The following is a 23518-nucleotide window of genomic DNA, read 5'->3' as shown; positions in this document are numbered from 1 at the left end:
AGAAAACAGAAGAAGCAACAGCAACAAAATGTTAGATGCTGGGCAATTATTCAGTGACTTAGCAGTCCCAAGAAAACCGAATCCTGAGCCAAGAAGGCCTGTTTTCACTGGGTAATCCCCTAAAGACTCAGAAATTGGCCTTCTGTAAGGAGAAGTCGGTGTGTAGGGCCATGTGCTAAAATAAAGAAGAGTGGTTAAAAGTCTGTTTCCTAAGAAGCCAGAGGTCCCTAGATGCTTTCCCCCTTCCCAACAAAAGCAAAGATTTAATCTTTGCTAAGGGCAAAATAAGGGGTCTATAAATTAGAGGGTGTGAGTCACATTTGGGGATGGGGAGCTATATTGAAGCAAAGGGATAGTAAATGAATGTGTGATCTATACTTTAAAGTCCCACCCCTGTACTTCTTGCAGTCTCCCACTTATTTTGTTTGTTTGTTTGTTTTTACTTTTTTATATATAGAGAGACTGAGGATGGGTGAGGGAGGGGAGGAGGGAGAGAGAATCTCAGGCAGACTCCCTGCTGAGCATGGAGCTCAGTGCTTAACTGAGCCACCCAGACACCCTGAGATAGAGAGACTCTCAAGCAGGCTCCTTTCACGAGGCTTGATCTTAACCTGAGTCAGGTGCCCCAGGATGCTATTTTAAAAAGGAAAGAGCACGTGCTCTTGGAAATTAAAAACATAAGAAAAATTAAAACTCAAAAGAGGTTGGAAGATAAAGTTGTAAGGAAGTCTCCCATAAATTAGAAAAGAGAGGTTAAAATGATAGAAAACATTTTTGAAAAAATAAACAATAGAACTACCATGTGGCCCAGTAATTCCACTTCTGAATATTTATCCAAAGAAAATGAAAACACTAATTCAAAAAGATATATGCACCCCTCTGTTTACTGAAACATTATTTATGGTAGCCAAGATAGGGAAGCAACTTAAGTGTCCATTGATAGATGAACAGATAAGAAGACGTGCTGTATGTGTGCACACGCACATGCAATATTACTTGGCCTTAAAAATGAAGTGTCTCCATTTTTGACAACATGGGTGTACTAGAGGCTTTTGTGATAAGTGCAGTAAGTCAAGCTGAGAAAAAAAAATGCCATATGATTCTGTTATCTATGGATAAACATTGTTCAAAAAAACAAATGAACAAGAAACTGACTTATATATGAGAACAGATTGGTAGTTGTCAGAGGGTAAACAAAAGAGATGAAGAGGATTAAGAGGTACAAACTTCCCATTGGAAAATAAATAAATTGGGGCACCTGGAAGTCTCAGTTGGTTAAGCGTCTGACTCTTGGTTTGGGCTCAGGTCATGATCTCAGGTCCTGAAATCAAGCCCCACATCGGGCTCTGTGCTGGATGTGGAGTCTGCTTAAGATGCTCTCTCTCCCTCCCCACACCCAGACCCCTGCTCACTTTCTCTCTTCAAAAAAAAGAAAGAAACAAGTCACAGGGATAAAAAGTATAGCACAGGGAATATAGTTAATGATGTAATGACTTTGGAGGTACTTGGCTAGCTCAGTGGATAGAGCATGCAACTCTCAGTGTCAGGGTTGTGAGTTTGAGCTGCACGTTGGACATAGAGATTACTTGGAAAAAAATTTTTTTAATGTAATAACTTTGGTGACAAAAGGTAACTACACTTATTATCCTGAGCATTTTATAACATATCATTGTTAAATCATTATGTTGTATACCTGAAACTAATATATGTCAACTCTATTTCAATTAAACATTTTAAAAGATAAGATTTAAAAAATGAGATTGTAGAAAACAAAAAAAATGATTAACTCTAGGGAAAATAAGAAATTATACAGGGAAGGAAAGAAGCATAGTATATACTCCATGGCACAGCTGTAAATAGTTAATGTAAAACTAAGAATTGATCTTGTCAGAATTACAGTATAACTATAATGGAAGACTAGAAGGGTGAAAATGTGAATATAATGCCTAAAAATGAAGGATCAACATGCATGTTATTCAGAGATAATGGAGGTAAAAAACAAAAGAATCTGTTTTAAAGGAGAGGAAATAGTGGGGTTGGGGAAAGACTGCTATTTTCCTAATGATCCTTGTGGAAATAATTTTTTTAAAGATTTTATTCATTTATTTGAGAGAGAGAGTGTGCACACTAGTGGGGTGGGTAGGAGCAGAGGGAGAGATGAGGCAGGGCTCGATCCCAGGACCCCAAGATCTTGACCTGACTCAAAGGCAGAAGCTTAATGGACTGAGCCACTCAGGTACCCCCTCCCCCCAAATCCTTGCAGAAATAATTTATGTATATATACATACATAACAATTTTCGTCTATCACATTTGCAGAAATATATAAGTTTAATAGCTCATCTATCTAGTATTGTTGAAATCGGAGTTACATCTATTTTAGAGGATTATTTGGAACTCTCTTTTACAATCTTAAATATCGGGGCACCTGGGTGGCTCAGTGGGTGAAAGCCTCTGCCTTCGGCTTAAGTCATGATCCCAGGGTCCTGGGATTGAGCCCCACTCGCACTCTCTGCTCAGCAGGGAGCCTGCTTCCTACTTTCTCTCTGCCTGCCTCTCTGCCTACTTGTGATATTTGTCTGTCAAATAAATAAATAAAATCTTTTTAAAAAAATAAAAAATAAATAAATAAAATAAAATTTTAAATATCTACACTTTTTGATTCAGTGAATCCAGTTTCAGGTAAATATTCCTCAGAAATGCACAGATACTGAAGACACATATTCCAGAACAATGCTGCCAAAGGAAATGAGTCATATGTGATTTTAAATTTTCTAGTAATCACGTTAAAAAGGTAAAAATAGGGACACCTGGGTGGCTCAGTGGGTTGGGCCTCTGCCTTCAGCTCGGGTCGTGATCTCAGGGTCCTGGGATCGAGTCCCACATCAGGCTCTCTGGTCAGTGGGGAGCCTGCTTCCACCTCTCTCTGCTTGCCTCTCTGCCCATTTGTGATCTCTCTCTATCAAATAAATAAAATCTTTAAAAAATATAAAGGTAAAAATAAACAGTGAAACTAACTTTAATAATATATTTAATCCAGTTTAAAATACTTCAGCACGTGGTCAGTATTAAAAATAGTTATGAGAGGGTTGGCATAGTCAATGGAGTGTGCAACTCTTGATCTTGGGGTTGTAAGTTCAAGCCCCATGTTAGGTGTAGAGACTACTTAGAAATAAAATCTTGAAAAAATTTATGAGATATTTTGCTTTTTTTTTTTTAATGGAGTGTTTGAAATCTAGTGTGTATTTTACTCTTAAAAAACATCTCAGTTTGAACTAGCTACATTTTTAGTACTCAGCAGCCACATGTGGCTAGTAGCTACTGTTATGCATGCTGCAGTTCTAGAATGTATGTTGCCACTTAATACCAGAAAATCTGATGCAACTAACTTTTTATTAGTCGACCATATACTAAAAAATAAAACAAAATTTGGTATTAACAATACAAACATAATACTTGCATACAGTGGATGGAGATCTCTAGGTCCTGTGGGAAAGGTCTAAGATATTTCGTGGAAAAAGCAAGTTGTAGGAGCACCTGGGTGACTGAGTCGTTTAGGGTCTGCCTCCTGCTCAGGTCATGATCCCAGGTTCCTGGGACCAAGCCCTGCCAACCCTGCTTCTCCTCTCCCACTCCCCCGCCTGTGTTCCCTCTCTCGCTGTCACTCCCTCTGTCAAATAAAAATCCTTTTAAAAAAGAAACAAAAACCAAGTTGTAAAACAATATATGAAATTTGGCCCTATTTTTATTTTCACACATAGATGAAAAATATATATAAATATAGTTATATATATTATGTATTTGTATATAATATATAAATACACATATAATATATTAATATACAATATATTGTTTATATTGTACATTATTAACATATATTTTATATATTATACATAAGTATATACATATATATGGGGGTTAACATATACATATGTTAGTGTATACAGAAGAAAAAAAAGAAACGATGTAGAGTATGGGAGGACCAATACAACCAATGGGCCAAATCCTATCTTCTGCCTGTTTTTATGAAGTTTTATTAGAACATAAGCATGCTCATTTGTTTATATATTGTGGATGTCTGCTTTCATGCCAGAGTTGAGTAGTTACCACAGACTGTATAGTCCACAAAGCCTAAAGTATTTACTACTTGTCTTGTTATGTAAATGCTTTGCACAACCTTGTTCTCAAGGAAAATATACTGAATTTCCTACTAGTCATGTCCATGTGATGTCATCTCGGAAACTTGCACTTTTTATATAGTCTTTTTTAATATTCTAATTTTTTACAGTAAACATGCTTTTTCATTAGGGAACAATGTAAAGATTAAATATTTTAAAAGGAAAATACCTCCATAATCAACCACATCTGGACAGTTTACTAGATTTGTATTCCTGGAACACAGAGGTGCTCATTTAGATAGTGCTTCCTAATTGTCCATTGTGAGGGGTTGTCTTTAAAATTGGAGTTGATTAGAGTCTCTGGCGGCACTTTTGGAAAATGCAGCCTCCCTCTACTCCCTATAAACTTAGTTTTGCAAGCTTCCTTGACACTTGGGTAGGGGATAGGCACGTGTACCGTTTCCCTAAGATTACATTAAGCTCTGGTGCTCCTCAGGATATCTGCCTCTCTCATTGTAGCCACAGTTTGTGTATACTCATAAAGGCTATGCTTTTTGCAAACCAAATCAGCCATACTTTCCTAACACAACAGATGCCACATATTTTCAAGTCATCTCATTTCCCAAAGATAATGTGGTCAGACCGTGCTTAGCCTACCTGAATGACCAGCAGAGCACATGGTAGGAAATACAGAGCACCAAGATGAGAAGAGTTTGCTTTAGTAAGGCACGTGGACACTCCCATTCTAACCTGTTTAATAGGCAGGCCCCCTGCCCCATCCTCATGGTTCCCATTCTGCCACTGTTTCCACAAGTCCTCCACATGGGGAAGATCTAAATTCAAGAAGGCAGTATATTTTTCTCTTTCAAAAAGATGACCCCAAAGTTGTTTAAATTAAAATATATAGGAAATACCTAGAAAGTTTCAGGACCAGGCAAAGACATGAGACTTAAGAATGACATTCAACTATTTTTTTTTAAGATTATATTTATTTATTTGACAGATGGAGATCACAAGCAGGCAGAGAGAGAGGAGGAAGCAGGCTTCCTGATGAGCAGAGAGTCCAATGCAGGGCTCGATCCCAGGATCATACCTAAGCCGAAGGCAGAGGCTTTAACCCACTGAGCCACCCAGGCACCCCAAGAATGACATTCAACTATTAACTAATATTTACTTTGCTCAAATCTTTATAATTTTTAATTACAATTCTTGTTGAGGTCAGTAATATGCCCATTTTACAGATAGGGAAGCTGAAGTACAGAACTACCACATATGTTAGTTGTGAGAAGGAGGATTGATATGTTGACTGTCCACTAAAGTATTGCTTCCTTTGGTATATAACTCTTATTTTTCTTCATGGTCATGTTTTGAAAAATGGGGTTTAGTAACTCAAATTTTTTACTTAAAATATTAACTTATTAAAAGAGATGTTACTAATATTAAGGACTAAAGTTTAAAATAGCACTTTACCTTAATCTCATTCAGAGATTCAGGTATTCAGTGAATACCTGCACTTCCTTAGATTGCCCAAGGACATTGCTTTTAGGCCAAGTGGCAGTTCGTAGCAAAGAGGAATTAGAGAGCCTTCAACCTGTGAAACACTGTGGACAGGAGCCGTGACCCAAAGTCATCAAGCAGCTGGTAGTGGTGACTCTTGCTGACTCCTGCTTTGTCTCAGTAGAAGCCAAAACATTTTCTTTAACATCTTGTCTAGTTCCTGAGTTGTTCACTGAGAAACTTACAGTGTTTTCTCCTCTAGCCCCTGTGCTGGCGGAATGAATTTACAAGCATGCTCTCCAGCATGCAGCCAGAATGTGCCCCAGGAAATAAGTGTAGGCTAAGGAAGTTAACGGGACAGCATTCACATGAGGAGCTGTGCTTCTCTAATCTGTAAATCTTTACTCATATTTCGGTTTTGCTGCTTATTGCCTTATGTTCTTATCTTGAAATTTTCAAATTTATGTAGTAGTTAATGGTGGTGGTGGTAGTGATGTATCCTTAACGTAGATGAATGATTATTAAGATTTTGCCACATCTTTCTTTCTGTGGTGGTGGTGTATGGGGGGGGGTGCTAAAGTATCTGAAAGTAGTCTGTAAACATCATTGCATTTTATCTCACAATACTTTAGTCCACATGTCCTAAGAACAAAGATATTCTGGGGCGCCTGGGTGGCTCAGTGGATTAAGCCGCTGCCTTCAGCTCGGGTCATGATCTCAGGGTCCTGGGATCGAGTCCCGTATCGGGCTCTCTGCTCAGCAGGGAGCCTGCTTCCCTCTCTCTCTCTCTCTCTGGCTGCCTCTCTGTCTACTTGGGATTTCTCTCTGTCAAATAAATAAATAAATCTTTAAAAAAAAAAAAAAAAAGATATTCTCTCATGTAACCAATACCATCATTGTATCTAAGAAATTGAATAATAATTCCGTAATATCTAATCTTCAGTCCTTATCACATTTCCAGTTGTGCCCCAGATTAATTTTATAGGGTACAGGACCTAATCGAGGTATGCATTGGCATTTAGTTCTTATGCCCCATTAGTTTCTTTCAGTCTCTTATTTGCTTAATTTCTTTTAGTCCGTAACACTTAGCCCTGTGTTAAAATTTTCGGAGAAGTCTTTTTTGAAGAGTCCAGGCTTGCTGTTTTATAGAAAGTCCCATATTTTGGGTTTGTCTGTTTTTTTTTGGGGGTTTTTTTTTTTTTTTTTTTTTTTGTCCATCATACTTAGATTCAGATAAAGCTTTTTTTTTTTTTGGAAGACTATTACATAGATAATGTTATATAATATTTATTATGTCATATCAGGAGATAAATAAGGTTGAGTGGTTCCATTAATGAGAGATGGTAAATTTGATCAGATCCCTTAGGTAAGTCCAAATTGAATGTTGTAGTTTTCTTTGACTAACCATATAGCATTGTTTAAATTATTTTAAGCATGTATTATAAGAACAATAAATATTTCTGGTTTAGAAATAATGGTAAGTAGAGACTGCTGCTAAGTAGTGTTTACCTTGTGTGCCCTTTATTCTTTATGTAAGTACCCCAAAGGGCCCTTTCTCAACACATTTCCTCCTGCCTTCCTTTTCATGACTGTTCTTGAATTTTTTTTCAAATAAGCTGCTGGTAAGGACCCCAGATCAAGAGGGAGATAAGACTAAACGCTTATGGAGGGAGAATAACAGTAGTATGAACACTTACTGAGCCATTACGATGTACCATGGCATGGGGCTGAAGACTTGATGTACATTGTCTGCACAGTAACCCTGTTAGGGGTAAGCTGCATTGTTTCCCCATTGAACTTAGGAAGCTCAGGCACAGAAAGATTGCAGATCTTGCCCAAGGACCCACGGCAAGTAAGTGGTGGAGCTAGGGTTCTCACCCAGGGCTGACTAACCCTGGAACCCATATCTTAGTTACTTTGTGTGCTCTGGTACCGTGTCGGGTGCCAGGTATCCTCCCAAACGCCATCTGGTGCATTTGCTTGTGTAATTCTCACATCAGCCTATAAGAAACCATCTCAAGTAGATGAAGTTACTTACCCAAGGGTATGTGATATCTGAACCATTTATCCTATTTTGTGGTTCTCTCCCATGTTTCAGCCAAGGTCTTTAACAGCAGAGTGGTTTGTCCAGCGGGGTCCCTTTTCCCACTTCCCAGCACCCACATAAGCAGGAATCATGTGCTGGAAATGAAACCAAGTGACAGAAGCAGCTGCACAAGCAAGAGAAGCCTGATCGGGTCCACATTAACCAGATGACAGGAGTGAGAGCCTTCAGTTACAATTCGGGGACCATCAGTGAGAAATGGGATGACCGTGAACCTGAAATAAAGGTTGTTGAAATAACACTGGTCTTCCAAAAGAAAGCGTTTCCTTACCGTCTGCCCTCTCAGCAGAGAGGATGTGGCACTCTTGTTGTTTGAGTAACTTGAAACCAGTGGTCAAAGCCGTGAAGAAATTCCTGAAGGAAAGTGTGATTGCTTATAGTTTCTGATGCCCACTATTGATTTCCTTTTTAGAAATTTTTTTCAACATCATCCCTGAGTCTATTTATAATTCTAGCATAAGAAACTGAGAGTAGTAGAATTAAAGCAAGTTAACATGACCTCTTTCACAGGCTTTTTGTGAAGATTAAATTTACACACACAGTGTAGCAGAGTGCCGACACAGAGTACACATTCAGTGTGGAAGCTACTGTTACATGATTATGTCATTGCATTTTGTGTTCTCACATGATACGGTCCTGGGAACCTGACCTAAATGAGGACATTTGGCCCCTCAGCTCAGGAAGACAAGCATTCCAGACACTGCCTGGTTAGTACCTAAGTTAGAGACTAGATCTCCCCTAGGGATCCTCTCTGGTGCTGGCAGGAGGCTCCTATTGCCATGGCGTCCATCACACTCCCATTTTTCTGTTTCAGGTGGTTAGCTCAACCAACGGAGAGCTGAATGTTGATGACCCCACGGGAGCCCACTCCAATGCACCAATCACAGCTCATGCCGAGGTGGAGGTAGTCGAGGAAGCTAAGTACGTTCATCTTTCATGGGGGCTCTTGTGTCCTAGGTTGAAAAGTCTTCTATCTTTTCCTTTCTGTGTGCTGCTCATCTCAGACTGGATTTCTCATGCTTGTGTCCTCAGCTTTCTTCCTTTGACTGTTTTATTTTTTTGCATGGTACCTGAAGGCTGCTTCTGCCCTTCTTTAGCTGTGATTTCTGGGAAGATCATCACATTTTTCTAGTCCACATGGGGCAAAAGACCTAGTGAACTAAAAGAATTGTGGTATAAGAGCTAAAACGGATAGTAGTCATGAGCCTCTTGGGTCCCTTGAGCTTCTTGCTCCCTGTGGGATACGGAGAAAAATCTGCTTATCTGAAATCATGGACCATACTGAACAGCATTTGATGCCTGGTTCTTGGCTAAGAACTCTGCATGTGTAGTCCTGGAGCAAGAGTTTTAGGACCAATTATGTTCTCACTTAAATGATTCTGGAATCAGAGAGACTCTGATTAGTCAGGCAAGATAGTCTCTACCTGTGAGGAAGAGCTTTGGGAGGAGAGGAAATCACACTATTGGGGAGGAGTGAGTCCACTCTCTTTTCTGCTTCTCTTGCCTGTGAATGTGTTGCCCTACCTATACCACCAGCCCCTTGGTGCTCTCTGCATGGCGTGTGGTTAAACTCTTAGCATTTGGGGTAGAAGGGGGAATAACTGCCAAGTCTACTGCTAAAGCAGTGTTTCTATCACTTCTTTCCCTTTTTGCCCCATCCCAAATTCCAATCCAGGCTGAAACTCCAAGAAGATATGAGGTAGGGAGAGAGAAGTCCTTTACAAATCAGTAACTGCTGCCAAGCCTGATATGGATGACCTTTCTTAGAAACCCTTTGAGAACATTCAGGCTATCCCAGTATCTTGTTCTCAGAAGCAGACAACATACGAATAGTGACACTGTGTCCCAGGTGCTCTCTTGAGCGCCAGGTGACCTCAGTACCCGCCAGAACATGCTTACACCTCTGGGTATAAAGTGGTGGGAGGCCATTCGAGAACTGCATTCTCTCTTCGGGCTACACTTTGCATACTTGTCCCCTGCCCACTCCTCTGCTCCCCTGCCCATCTGTATGATAAGCTCACTTTGCTTCCAAGAGGTCCTTTCCTCAGAAAGCCAGGATTTGGGGATTCCTACCCAGTAGGTAAAGAACAACTCAAGGATGACTTGGACTCTCTCTTGTCAAGTCCCTGCTGACTGCAGATAGCTTCAGATGCTCCTCTCCTGGTTTCTAGAGGGCTCTTATGAGCAAGGAAGGCAGGGGCAGTTTTTAATGCCAGGGAGAGACCATTTTTAGTAAGGAAACATGCTCTCTGGTCTCAGAGACTTTGGAGATTTTAATAGTACTCACAGTTTTTCCAGCTTCTGTGACAAAACTTCATTCTCCGAAATAAACAGTATAGTACTTCCTGTCCTCTGGGTTCTCAACCTTGTCTGCACTTTGGAATCACCTGGGGCATGTTAGAAAATACGTATATCTGAACGCTGGTCCCAGAGATTCTGCTTTTATCTGGGATTATGGCCTGAGCATCAGGAAATTTTAAAGTTCAGATGATTTGAATGTATGGCCAAGGTTAGGAATCAGGACATTAAACATGTTCTGATTTAAACACTGTCTGGCCTTGAAAGATGGCTATACCCATTCCCACCCCCACCTCACTCCCAGTTCATGTCGTGGCTATTACTTTGAAGGCCAGGCATTTAGTTCTGGATTTATTAGTGTACTTTGAATACCAAGATTGAATGGGCTTTCGTCTTCTGGTGTGTCCTGTATAGGTTTATCTTTTGAACCCATTCTCTCATTTCGTTTTGGTAAATGTGTACACTGATTGTGTATGTGAGTATGGTGTTTGTGTCCTGTGTGTAAAAGAGGGGGCTGTTCACACAAACAGGTTGCAATGCGGTGAATTCTGTTCTGGAATATTCTAAACTCTAAGATGTGATGAAGAATGTTTAACGTCTTCCCATTTAGTTAAAAGGACTGCTGTGCCTCTTTGCCACTAGTTCTAGGTTTGGGCCTTCAGAAATGTGTGGAAACCAGGAGGGAGCAGTTGTCTTTGACCAAATGTCATCCAAAAGCTCAAAGCTTAGGGCATTTTGTGTGCTGATTCCCCCAGTGATTTCGTGAGCTACCAATCCATCTTGCCCAGGGAACTGTCAGCACAACCATGTGTGTTTCTTCTTGGCCGTCTCTATGTTTTGGAGGGAGGGGGTAGCCGTGAATCCACCTGCTCGATCATTTTCATGGGAAGAAGTCACAGCTAGAGAAGCACAAGATGTCCCAAACAACCCCTCATTGCACGCAGCTGTGATGCCATTTGTCCATGCAGCCTGCTTGTGGGAAAAAGAGGGCTGTTGCCTCTGTTAAGATTCATCCAGGGACTGGGGAGATATGTGAAACCTTCCCTTCCAAGTTTTTGAGTTTGGGTTCCTCACCCAGCTTGTTTTGTGTAAAGGAGGAGAGATATAACAGGGTCTTGGTTTTTGTTCTGTTTACGAAATGAATATCTAACTGCCCTTTTCTTCTGGTTATAGGACACATGTCCTTGTTTAAATATGATTGGAAGGGTGGTGAGGCAAGACAGCTTTTTGTTAGGGTAAAAATAGGAGTTTTTGGTTAGTTACCAAATATAACTTAGCAGTTTCTCCTGGGAATTAACAAGAATGGGATGTAGGCCCTTCTCCTGGCAGTTATACCTTAGTCCAGAGCAGTGACCCTTCTTGCTGCTTCATTTCCTACTAAAATAAAGGGTGGGTGAAGCCTTTCCCCCCTCCTCTAGGGGGATAGCTAACTGCCAGCTGCTTTGGTCAGGCATGTTGGAATTCTGGAAAGACTAAGGACTTCTCTTTCCCTCAAAATAGTTGGGAGGTCAGCCTAACATTGTACAGTAAAACTTTGTGTGGGAACCAAAATGGCTCACTTGGTGCTTGATTCAATTCTTAGAGCAGGATTGTTTCCTCTTTCTCCTGCTACCTTTCTGGAAATTGCCCAGGAAAACCCACTCTGAGGTTCTTTCTGTTTTACCTTTTCCCTCACTGAGATACCCAGCTCCCTCCTCTATGCTTCTGTCAGGCACCTGCCCCCTCCTCCTTAGCATGGGGGCCAAGTGGCCTGGGCGTACTCACCGTACCTCAACAGAGGAGGAAACGAAACACATACACATACTGCATGTTTGCATGGCTCACAGGGAGTCGCTTCCATCTCACCTCTGTGGACTAATATCTCTCTTTCTCTCTTCCTTTCTGTGTTTTTCTCTTTACACACTCTGTAGCTGCCTGAAAATGCTCAACCTGTGGTGAGTCCCTCTCTCCAGTCCACATGCTAGGGGAGCGGACCAGACTGGGCTGGGACTGGCAAAGCCAAACAAAATGCCTTAGGAACACTGAATGGCTTCCATACGCCACCTTGTGCAATAACCACCCAGACTGGGGAACTAGATCCACAAGGTGGGGATGGGGCAGGCCTACACCCAGGAATTGATCTGTTCCTTCTTTCCTTTCAAACCCATCTCATCACTGTCGTCTCCTGTCAAAACAATATCCCACAGTATCCAGAATTACCTTTCTATTTTTAGCTGAGTGAATTGTCTCCCAAATTAATAGATCAGAGATAATCAGAGAGGGACAGGAGCAGGAGGACAGGGTTACTATATCAGTTGTTTAGATTATCATTCACAATGTCAGTTGTTGCCAGATAATCTCACATTCTGTAGCTTGGTCCCTCACCTGGAAATTGGCTGCTTTGCAAAAAATCTGTGACTTTCCCTTTTGATTCAGCTGGTTCTTTCATCTGTATAATGAGTCTTTCAAAAAGAGCTCCTTCTTGGGGGGAGAAATGGACATTTTGTTGTTGTTGTTTTGGGTTTTTTTGTTTGTTTGTTTTTCGTTTATTGTCTTTTTCTTTTTTTTCCTGTCAGAGTACATTCAGTAGGTCAAGGGCTGACTCAGCTAATGCAATATTGAAGCCTCTCTTTTCCAACTCCTGGAGAAGGTTCCTTGAATGCCTTCTTAGGAACAACAGGAGCTATGTGGAAGGGGAAGCCCTAAAGAGTCCACATTCAGTGAGGCACATTCTTGCTACAGGAAAGAGCCCTCTCTCCAGCTTTCTTCTTAGCTGCTGCCTGTGGCCTTCCAGATGCTCCTGAGCGAGTTGGTCTGTTGTGGTCTGGAATGAGAACCCCCCCACATCGTCTGCATGCATGGGGTTGTGTTCTACATGGTGATAACAGCCTGCTGGACTTTGTGATCACCTTGTTTCTATTTGTCTTCGGGGACTGGGTTGGACACCGGTTTCTGAACCCCAGGCGGTCTAAGCCAAGTTGCCTACAGGGTTCCCCAGGGACAGGGCTATGTGGAAGATAACAAATGGGTTTAATGGAAATAGACTTTGTAGTCTTATGGTACTGAGGAGCACATTTGGCCTGTTTAATCTAACAAACATGTCTGTGTAAATTTGACATTGTCATAGTCTATTTTTTCCTGTGAGAAGTCAGTCGCATAATTCTGAATGCAAATACAGAGCCTGCTTGGAAGTCTAGGGGGTTCCCCAAGAGCTTAGGTACCATCTGGCTTAGGTGCTCCAAAAAGCTTAGGTGCCACCTAGCTGTAGATATAAGACATATATACTTGAAAGGACAAGTAGTTCTCCAGGACAATTGTTGTTGTCTCCCAAGCGGTCACTATGGACAGGAAGACTTCACTGATATGGTGGGGCCTGAGCCAGGCATGAGAGCAAGGGAAGTATGTAAAAGAACACTCAAGAAGAGATGAGTGGCAAAGGGGTAGCAGATGGGGAGAGGGCCAGGATGTAGCAAGAGTGCAGTATAGGCGAGGTAGTGGCTCACAGGTCTGGGGAAAGAGCACGTGGTGGCTTGGGACCAAGGAGAATGGACTGATTCTGACTCCAGCATGTTAAGAACTTCTGGTCATCCAATCAAAGAATCAACTGGAAGAAAACCTACGACATAAGAAGGGTTCATCACGCACCTTCCTTCTCTTCAGAGAATAAGATGTCTGTATGGAATTAGTCAGTGGGCTTGGTCTGGGGTCTGACCCAGTTTAACAGGCCCTGTTGCCAATAGTAACCACAGAAACTCGAGGGTCGAAGAACAGATTGTGGGGCCTATTTCCTTGGGGTTAGAATTAAGAAAAGCTTCTGCTACTGCTGAAGCATTAACTATAGTAACTAGCCAAAATTCATCCAGGCCTGAAAACCACAGCTCACATTCCCCTCTGGTCAGGCAAATTCAGCACAGCATGTCAGGTTATGATGTGCTTGTAAGCAGACGTTAATTCTTAGGATTTGCCTTGAAGGAGGTAAAATGAAATAGTATAATTTGAAGTGGACCAAAATAGTATTTTGGACTTCATTGTGATTGTTCCTATTAAAAACACAAAATCCTCATTTTAGCACCCCCCCCCCAAAAGAAAGAAGAATAGAGATTGACTTAAATGTTAATGATGTCTCTGAAAATCATTGTTAATAGGGAATAGGTAGCTCTGTTGAAGTACTGGTGCCCTCATGAAATTTAATTTGCCTTGTTTAATGTTAATTTCAGGACCTTCAACTTGGAAATGTCCATTTTCTAAAACATATATAATAGAAAAAGACCATTTTTTTTTAAAGCCTCCTCCTGGGAGAAAACCATCTTAAATAATTGAAAGCATTGGTCATTTTTATTTAAAAGAATTTATTCAGTCTGCAAATACACCTACCGTTTGTTTAGTGACTATATTCACACCCATTAACAGTATTTTATGGGGTACCTGGTGGGCTCAGTTGGAAGAGCATGTGGTGCTTGCTCTTGGGGTCATGAGTTTGAGCCCATGCTGGCAGTAGAGATTACATAAATAAATTAACTTAAAATAGTATTTCACAAAAGCCATTGATACCCTCAGAAAAGCTTTTTTAAGACCTCCTTAAGGTCACATTTGATACATCTAGATATGGTTAAAGGTTATCATTACCTGTATAAAATGTCTGTTTCTGCATTCTAAGAGACCTCCAAATTTTTAATAACCTGTCCTTTGGGTGTCGAAGTACCAAGGGGTCAGACTGAAAACTGAAAGAATCTTAGCTACAGCGGAGAATTTTGGGGCATGGGAAGTAAGCAACAGTTTTTCCTTTTCATATGAATGGCCCTAGCATTAAACCCAGAGGGATTTAAGGAGGAGAACCAGAGACTTTTCTCCAAAAAGCCTTCCTTTCAAGGGTCAAGTTTGCAACTTGACTCCCCCCTCTACCATCTGGCATCTTTGACTCATCCACACCTTCTGGCCCTCCCATCCTCATTTCCCACATGTCGGCTTCCTGGGAAGGACCTGTCTCTTGCACCAGCCATGCCACTGCCCTCATCACCCCCTCCTAGACTTAGTCACTGCCTCAGTGAGAGCTGCTCCCCTTTCCAGTGACAGGAGTAGGAGGCGATGCTGGGGCTCAGGGCGGTGCTGGAACCGTGGCTGTTGCCCGAGGGAGCAGCACATGGAGGGCAGGGGAAGGGAGCAGGCCCTGACTTCCACCCTACACAAGGGCCAGCCCTCTAGCCCTGTCTGGTGCCGCAGCACCAGGCTCAGGAGCTATGTTGAGGACCCTGCAGCCATTCACTTGTCGAGGGTCAGCGCCTGGGCTGTGGTACCAGTCCCCTCCAAGCAGACAGTCGGCTGTGCTGATTTCAGTCAGAGGATCTGGGCTCACAGGTCTCACTAGATTCGGGGCTCCTCCTGCCTGCTTGGGTTGGGTGAGAGTGGAGATGAGGCTGTGGGATGGAGAGAATCCGGAATCCTGCACTGGCAACATCATGAGGTCCCTCTAGAGATGCAGTCAGATTTTGTGGGGGATTTGTCTGCCTCAGTTTAGCTCCATACCTGCTGGCTACTGCAGCTGCATGAAATCATTTTGCTCTCTGTCTTTGGCAGCCCTGAGGACCCCCAGCCTTGTTCTAGAAAAGATGAGCTCTGTGGGCTGAGTGGGAGACTGGGAAACAAGCCTCCTTCCAAAGATGCCTGTTTTGGCCCTGCCTAGCCTGTAGCCTCTGGATGATGAGGTTTGGTGGCTGCAGATTGAGATCAAACAGCTGTTCCCTTTGGCTCTCCTGGCAGACACTGCCCACTGCTTCCAGTGTGTGCACCGCAGACACGGGTGGCCCTGTGGGTGGGTGCCAGGGGGGAAAGCCATCCCCCACCCCCGCAGTAAGCAGAAGCAGGCAGAAGCTGTTGGAAGCTGCAGGCCTCCCGCACTGACTTGCGCTGTTCTTGTCCTCCAGGTGCTGCTGTTTCTTTAAGAGGAAAAGGAAGAAGACTGCCCAGCGCCACAAGTGACCAGTGCCTCCCAGGAGTCCTCAGGCCCTGGGGACTCTAACTTGATTGCACCTGCAGCTCCTGCCACTTTTCACTGGAAGGGACTCCTCTGTGGGGAAGGGTAGAGATCCAAACCAAAAAGAAGAAAACAGATGCCCCCAGAAGGAGCCAGTGCGGGCAGCCAGGGCCCAGTAGGTCATTGGCCACCCCGCCTGCCTAAAGCTCTGAGCAGGTCCCAGAGCTGCTGCTCCTCCACTGATTGCCCTTGGGGGGCTGCCTGGTTGACTCTCCTTCCTATTGTTTACAGTGAAGGTGTCATTCACAAAAACTCAAGGACTACTATTCTCTTCCCTCCCCCGTAGTTTACTCCTGGTTCTTGCCCCACCCTCAACCCTCTCCAGCATAAAAGCTAGTGAGTTACAGGCTTTGTCTGCTGAAGGATCTCCAGAGGCTGGGGGTGTGGCCAAGGAGGCAGGGGGAAGGTGGCAGGCCTGGGCAGGAGAAGAACCTTCTCCAGCTACCAGGTGTGCCTGGCAGTATGTGGCTTCTTCCTCCTCTGTGCCTGTGCAGCCTCTAGCCCCAGCTGGCCACGGGGTGCAGGTTCCTCCCTCCCCTGCTCCCTCCTATGAAGTTACACTGTTGGACACAAGCTGTGAGAAATCTGCAGTCTACTGTCCCAGCGTGCTGGCATTCTTCGCTCTCTTGACAAGCGAACTCTGTTCTCCACATGGTAGTAGGACAATGCAAATTGTTCTGAGCAAAGGAAAAAAAAAACTGACTTTATTGCACTTTTAGTTTTTGTTTTTGTTTTTGTTTTGTTTTTTAACAAAAAACATGGCAGATGCATATTGTGTCTGGTTATATTGGGAGTTTTACTTTTTTCTGTTTTGAGGGGGGTGGGGCCAGCCAAGCCATTCAGAGAGAACATGGGTCCAGAGGACATGCTCAGTGGAAAAAGTTGGGTCTGCAGCACCCAGAAGAGAAGAAGCCAAACTCTGTGTCATTCTGAGTAAACGCTCAGGTTGGCAAGGAAACATACTTGAATACTCATTCATCTTCTCAACTGCTGAAGAATGTCCCTACCAGAGCCTCTTGACCTCATCAGCCTACAGTTTGGACACCCTTGCTCTCCAGCACATGGGATGAGCCAGCCAAGCCAGACTGTGACCAGGAGAAGGAGATGCTTGACAAAAAAAAATGGAAATAATCAGTTTCCTCCACTTCCAGGGACTTCCAACTAGATAGCCATGTGACTTCCATAGTAACTTGGGGGACAGATTAGTGATGAAAGAGGCACTGCCATATTGCCACTAGTGGACAAGAAGAGGAGGAATGTGAGCCTGCCTTCCAACTGCCAGAAGAACCTCAGGATTTGGTATCATAGGGCCAGGAAATAAAATCAGTGTTTACTGTCTGCCCAATAGCTGAGTGATAGCATTTGGGCTGGCCTGCCTTACTAGAAAGCACCCACAGATCTCCCAGCAGGTCCACAGCAGCAGGCTGAGGACTGAGCATGTGGGGCTGTCGTGAACAGGAGGATAAGATTGGTTGGTGCTGGAAAATTCCAGGGGAAAGGATACTGAAATGAAAGGTCTGAAATTATCTTCTCAACTGGATGTAGACTCCTTCCAAATAAGATGGCCATGTATCAAGAGCATGTTTTCCCCAGTCCACTGTCTGCCTTCCCATGTGGGGTAGTCAGCGAACCTACTACCATGAAGGGTCTTGGTTCTTCATTCACTGCTTGGAAAGTCATCAATATGTGGAGTTAATCTCATTGTGCTCAATTTTCATTTGAGCTCAGCAGCTTTTGCAAACAGTGATCTCACTCCAGATGTGATAGAGGAGAAAGAATCACGTCAGGGAGCAAGGCCTTGCGTCTGGGAGTAGGGAGAGCTAACCATGGAGGACCAGAGGCTGGCAACTGAGTCTGGTGGTTTGGGGAACACAGAAATCAGTGCCTCTGGCTTGAGGTGGAGGGCCCTCTTTTGGACTGGAGGATGTGGGGATACTTTCTGGTAGTTGGCATGTCCTGACAAGTCCCTTGATGCATTTCACATGGAGCAAAAATAGCAGTCACATGGATCAGAGTTTCTGGGCTTTAGCCTTTCCATTGGGCCTCGGCTAGGAAGTATCACTTTACTGGCTCCAGACCCGCTCAGCTCATGTGTAGATCGCGGTCTTTCATGTTTTTAAAAGAACAGACTGGGAAACACAGTGTCACATCCCTTTTCCACAAGGATTTTGACTATTGCTTCTTCAATATTACCTAGTGGTTAAGGCAACATCATGGAAACTTATTTCTCAATTGGCATTTGGGCAACTTGAACTTCCTGTATAGTATCTTTAACTTATCCCTTGACTCTCTCTCAAAGGAGGGCAAGGGAAAGTGGTGACAAAGCCTCTAGCATCCTGGCACTCCATACCCACTAAGTGCCTCCCCACCTCTGCTTCCACAAAAAAGCAAAGGCAGTGACCAGCTTGGCTCAGGGCAGGCCCCCCTGCAGCTGGATTTGTGACTTTATTTTGGGCTTAATGTTTTTAAAGGCTTGCTCTTGAGGGGTTTAAACCTAAGCAGTTATGGGGGGGTCCTTCCTAATGCACTGTTCTTTCTCTGCCCCCCCCAATCTCTTACTAGGTATGTGATTTTCATAACAAAGGGTCATGGTGATTTTTCCAAGGCCATTAGCACTCCAAGGTAGTCCCAGACCCCACAGAGATTCTATTGTGATTTTCCTGAAAAATAAAAAGTGAATAAAAAGACTACCTAAGGAATAATTTGGCCATCAGTACCATCCCCACCAGCCCCATCAGGGCTCCCGCCTCCACCCGTTTGCTATATTTGCTTAGCGCTGTGCCTCAGCCAGGCCCCCGAGGCTGGGCACCCCCTCCACCCACCAGCCACCCCAGTCCGCTCACTGCAGTTTTTTGAGCTTTCTCCATTTCTCAACATGGTGCCTAGGGATCTTTTCTTTGGGATTGTTGCGGTTGTTCCTGAGTTAGCAGTAAGTACTAACAGCATCTGTTCATTAAAAAAATCCTTACTACATGCCACCAGGAGTTCTCCCGAGCTCTGCGGCCCCTCTGGCATTGTATCCTGAGCAGATTGAGGCAGGCAGGGCAGCGATCCAGCCAGGCATAAACGGTCCTTCTGTATGCCCAGAGGATGACCTGCGTCTGCGCAGTCGGGTGTTGCAAGGGTTGAACCCTTGCGGCGCACACGTGCCATTTCCCAGGGATCTCACTCTGGACTCCTCTGCAAGGGCAGGCAGTGTGCCAGCAGCCACTATGCTCTCAGGGATGCCTTAACATTCTGCTGTACTGGGTCTGTCTAGGAGTAAACAGAGTTTAAGAAGGTACAAGTCAAGGGACGCGGCTGACCTCCAGTTCAAGTTCCATTTCACTCTGACCCACAGGGGCAACAGGAGATGGCAGGTTCCTGGAGTTTTCAGTAGTGATGTTGATTTGCCTATTTATGTCCATGAACTCCGAGTACAAAGAAACAGCCCCCGCTGGTAGCCAGAAGAGGGTCCATTGCCTCTTTATCCCAATGTAGTTCACTGGAAGTGTATGCTGATGGTGCATATTCAGTGTTGATTCTCAGTGCGAGTAACCATCTTTAATGTCAGAAATATGCAGTGATGGTAATGTATGTTGGAGTGGTTACTAAAGATCATAGCCTTAAATTTTTTGTATGCAAAAGATAGAGTTTATCCCCCCTGTCCCCCCGCCCAGTGAGCAAGCATGGCCTGCATTTCTCAAAAACAGCCCAGAAAGCATCTCAAAGGAACGTATTCTTCTGATGCATCTCTCCCAATTCCACCTGCTTCGTGTGTGTCCCAGTCACCTCTTCCACTTTCATATTTAAGCCAGTTTTCCATCCCCAATGAGTAGCCCTGACAATATCATCTCCAGTGTCAGCCACGTTAGGGCTAGAGTCCCTCAGATTGGGAGCTTAGAGCACCATCTGGCCAACATTGCCTTTGCCAGTCCACTGCCACCCTCCCCACCACTGCCCCAAGGTGGGTGGGTGAATTCCAGCAACCCTTAGGGAGCCAGTGTCACGTGGCACCCCGTCTGGATTGGCCATATGAGCAACAGGCACTTGTCTCTGGGGTTCTTGCTTTTGCCAACTCCAGACCTCTGGGAAAGCCCTGCCTAGAGATTGATGGCCAGTGACTCCCAGTCTTCCCTGTGATGGGTCAGCAGGAATCGAAAAGAGATCCCTATAGTTTTGTTGTCTTGTTTGGGGGCCGGGGGGGGGGGGGAGGGGTGGCTTCATTTCTGAATCTTAAAATAAGGAATCCACGGCCCTTATGAGGGTTTACAGAGTTTTGAGCAGTTTTTAGCCACAAATAAGGAATCTTGAAAGTTTTCAATCAATTAAGCAGTCTTAAAAACAGGTTTCTCATAACTACTTTTGCAGGTGACTGAGTGCAAAAGAATAGGTTTCTCCATTGTATTCAAAATAGTAAGTAGGTTCCCTGGATATAGACAGTAGTAGTTGACAGATTTCCTTAAAAAGCAACCAGGAAGTCCACCCCAGTATTTGTAGATCAGCTTACAAAGGAAAAAGTGAACGTGTACTCCATATGTTTTTAGTTTTGTTACCAAACGTGATGTTATAAAGAAACCTCGTTCTGTGGACAGAATTTCTTTTGTTACTTTCCTCCTCTTTGTCCTCACAGTCATATTTCCAGTGCCATCACCACCTTCAATGTCTCAGAGCAGAGGGTTATCCATGGTAATAAGTGGGGGGTGCAGTGCACTCATCCCGATAACACACGAGGACAGCTGTCCTGACTGCCCCTTCCCTGCAAACCCCCTCTTTAAGGGCAGGTGAGACATTTTCAGTGTTCCTCTTCATGAGCTCCAGACCAAATCCCAGGCCAGCCCTTGCACCGAAAGCTTTCTTTAAGAGGTTTGTCAATCTGTTAGGAATGTCTCAGGAAAAATGAGCCATTTCTTTGGGGGGAAATACACTTACAAATGGGTGTATGTGGTTGCACTTGTATGCCTCTGTGTGTGTGTGTGTGTGTGTGCGCACACGTGTTCGTGCACATTCTCATCTGTGCATTTCACTTCCATAAAGACTTACAGCCCAGGCCACTGGGAACACGTGTTACTGCATATTCTCAGAAGTAAACAACTAACAAGTGAGCTTCTCGAATTAGTGTCACAGGAAGTTGGCTCTGGGAATGAGCCCCATTTATCGAGCAGAAGAGTAAACAGTAGAAAAGATAAGAGATGAAACCAAAAATATAACCACCCCCCCCATTGGAAAGTAATGTTGATTCATCAATTCCCATTGGATATATTACATGCTCTAATTTATTATATTATTATTTTGTCTGTTTCTTTAATCTTTGCCCATTGTACTTTTAAAAAAGATGTTGGGATTTGATTGCAATTTTTTTAAGACTAGATGTATAAATCAGCTGTGGAAATCAGTTTTAATTGCTGTGTGGATGTGTCTGATTATTGTTAAATACTTTTTTTTTTAAACTTTTTGTTTTATTTTAGATATGTGATGTTTCATAAACCCTGGCACTGGTCACATAGCTCAGCTGTGAAAATGAAACTTGTAGTATTTTTAAACATGAATGTCAATTTCAAGTGTATTTGAATGGTTCCTCCAGGGAGAGATTTGTACACCATTGGGAGAAACTCCTCTGCAGTGGAAGTAGCCTTCTTTGGGGGAAGAAAAAAAAAAACAACAACAACGGAAAATGGGTCTTGATATGTTATCTCAGAGTAGCCCATTTCCTAGGGCACCACGGAAAACACAAATGTGATCTTTAAGTATACCTCTTCCCCAATTTGGGGAAGAAAGGACTCCGTTTGCACCCTTTTTGTATGTAAAATAAAATGTCTTACCTTTCTTGACTAATTTTGGTTTGTTGATTGGTTTGTCTGGTTTTAATTTCCCCTGGTTGGTTTGTAACGAAGAATCCAGCCAAGATTAACTTAGACGTGACTCAGGGCTGATGAATGAAAATAATGAATGAATGAATGAATGAAAATACTTTGGCATTCTTGCTTCATTCCTTTGGGTTGAACATTGCTCTGTCCTGTCAGTCACTTGAAATATTCCTGGCAGAACTTTGACATTCATGACTCACATAACTGGTTCCAGAATCCCTGTGGTTCTTAGGTAGTAGAACACCTTAGGTAGTAGAACATCAGGAAGTTAAGATAGCTTTGTTATTCTGCTCTACTAATTAACCATCTATACAGATAGGATAAAACTATGATGTGCAATTATAAAATCACAAGTGTGTGTATGATATGTATATATAGCCACAGATCAACTGTCAATCGGCATGATTGGCTAGTTACAATTTTTGTTACTAAATTACTACTTAATGATTTTGTGTTTTTTCAATGGTAGGTAAGTAAGCAGAAGACATGTTTTAAGTTCATCATGAAAGGAAAAACTTCACATTTAGAACATTTTATCCATCAGGCTTTTTTTTTTTTCTTTTCCATAGCGGTGGGGGAGGTACAGAGGAGGCTGCTTTTATGCTGTTTTAGCATTAGCTCCTATGTTTTCGTTGAAAACATAGTTTGGTAAACATTTTTCCCAGTAGCTATGGTTAGCATCAGACCAGTCAGTGGCAAAAGAGGCCTGACCAAAAAAATGATGGGGGATGGGGGTATTGGAAGATCAATCCTGTCAGTGCAGCAGTTCTACCTAGAAGTAGAAGTTCTACCTAGAAGAACCTTTACCAGATTGAGGTGGTCTGAATTGAGGTGTGAAGATTAGAAACAGCAAATGTCGTGTGTTTATCTGAGACACCTATGGAAGATTTGCACCTTGGCCATATTGAACTTGGTGTTAACAAGGACAAGTTAATGCCAGCGGCCATGCATAAATTCCAGCTTGGCCCAGACCTCATAAAGGGACCAAATTGCAGGTTCAGCTAATTGAAACAGAACAATTCCTACCTATAATTCAGGCTGTGAAGACCTAGAATTTCCATATTAATCTTTGAAAACTGGTTTAAAGACATTTAATAATGTCATAGGTCTAAATTTTAGAAAGATGTGTGTAATTTTATTTTTCTGGGTGAGACTCCCAGTGATGAAGTGTATATGTGGTAGAGAGGAACAAGTGTGAGAGCATCTGACAACTATCCCTGACCTGGAGGTGTCAAGAAAACTGAACCTGAGGCCATTTCATATATATATATATAAAACATAAGATTATATATTTATCATAGATTATATATAATTATATATTATATATAATCTTAATATAAGATATATAATCTTATATTAATTATATGATTATATAATTAAGATTATATATATAATCTTATATATATATATATATATATATATATATATATATGATTTCCCACCTCCCTGTTAATGATGCTATTGCAATCAATATTTGTTGGACACTTAGCCCTGCAGGAGTGTTGGGGGAGATGTACACAAAAGTGCAACACATGCAACACAGTTCGTTGCTCAAAAAAGTGGTTAGTTGGCAGCGCCTGGGTGGCTCAGTCAGGTGAGTGTCTTACTCTTTTTTTTTTTTTTAACCGACTTTTTTTTTTTTTTTTA

The 23518-nt window shown here is 42.8% G+C and overlaps 1 protein-coding gene across 5 annotated transcripts in view; it reads left to right on the top strand.

Annotated features, from left to right (window-relative positions):
* The window catches only part of CSNK1G1 (casein kinase 1 gamma 1), a 197060-nt gene extending 175221 nt beyond the window's left edge, over positions 1-21839 (top strand). For 3 of the 5 annotated variants that reach the window (XM_059372234.1, XM_059372231.1, XM_059372232.1), the window contains 3 exons: positions 8532-8638; positions 11926-11949; positions 15916-21839. In XM_059372234.1, coding sequence (XP_059228217.1) covers positions 8532-8638; positions 11926-11949; positions 15916-15970 — 186 coding nt within the window. In that variant the 3' untranslated portion in view covers positions 15971-21839. The remainder of the gene's footprint in view (positions 1-8531; positions 8639-11925; positions 11950-15915) is intronic. The other 2 variants (XM_059372235.1, XM_059372233.1) reach the window with 1 other exon arrangement.
* The last annotated feature ends 1679 nt before the right edge of the window (positions 21840-23518 follow it).

The sequence above is a fragment of the Mustela nigripes genome, chromosome 13 (genome assembly GCF_022355385.1).
Source record: "Mustela nigripes isolate SB6536 chromosome 13, MUSNIG.SB6536, whole genome shotgun sequence".
NCBI classification, from domain to species: Eukaryota; Metazoa; Chordata; class Mammalia; order Carnivora; family Mustelidae; genus Mustela; species Mustela nigripes.
Note: the sequence above shows the minus strand (reverse complement) of the source record. Positions and strands in the feature narration are given on the sequence as shown.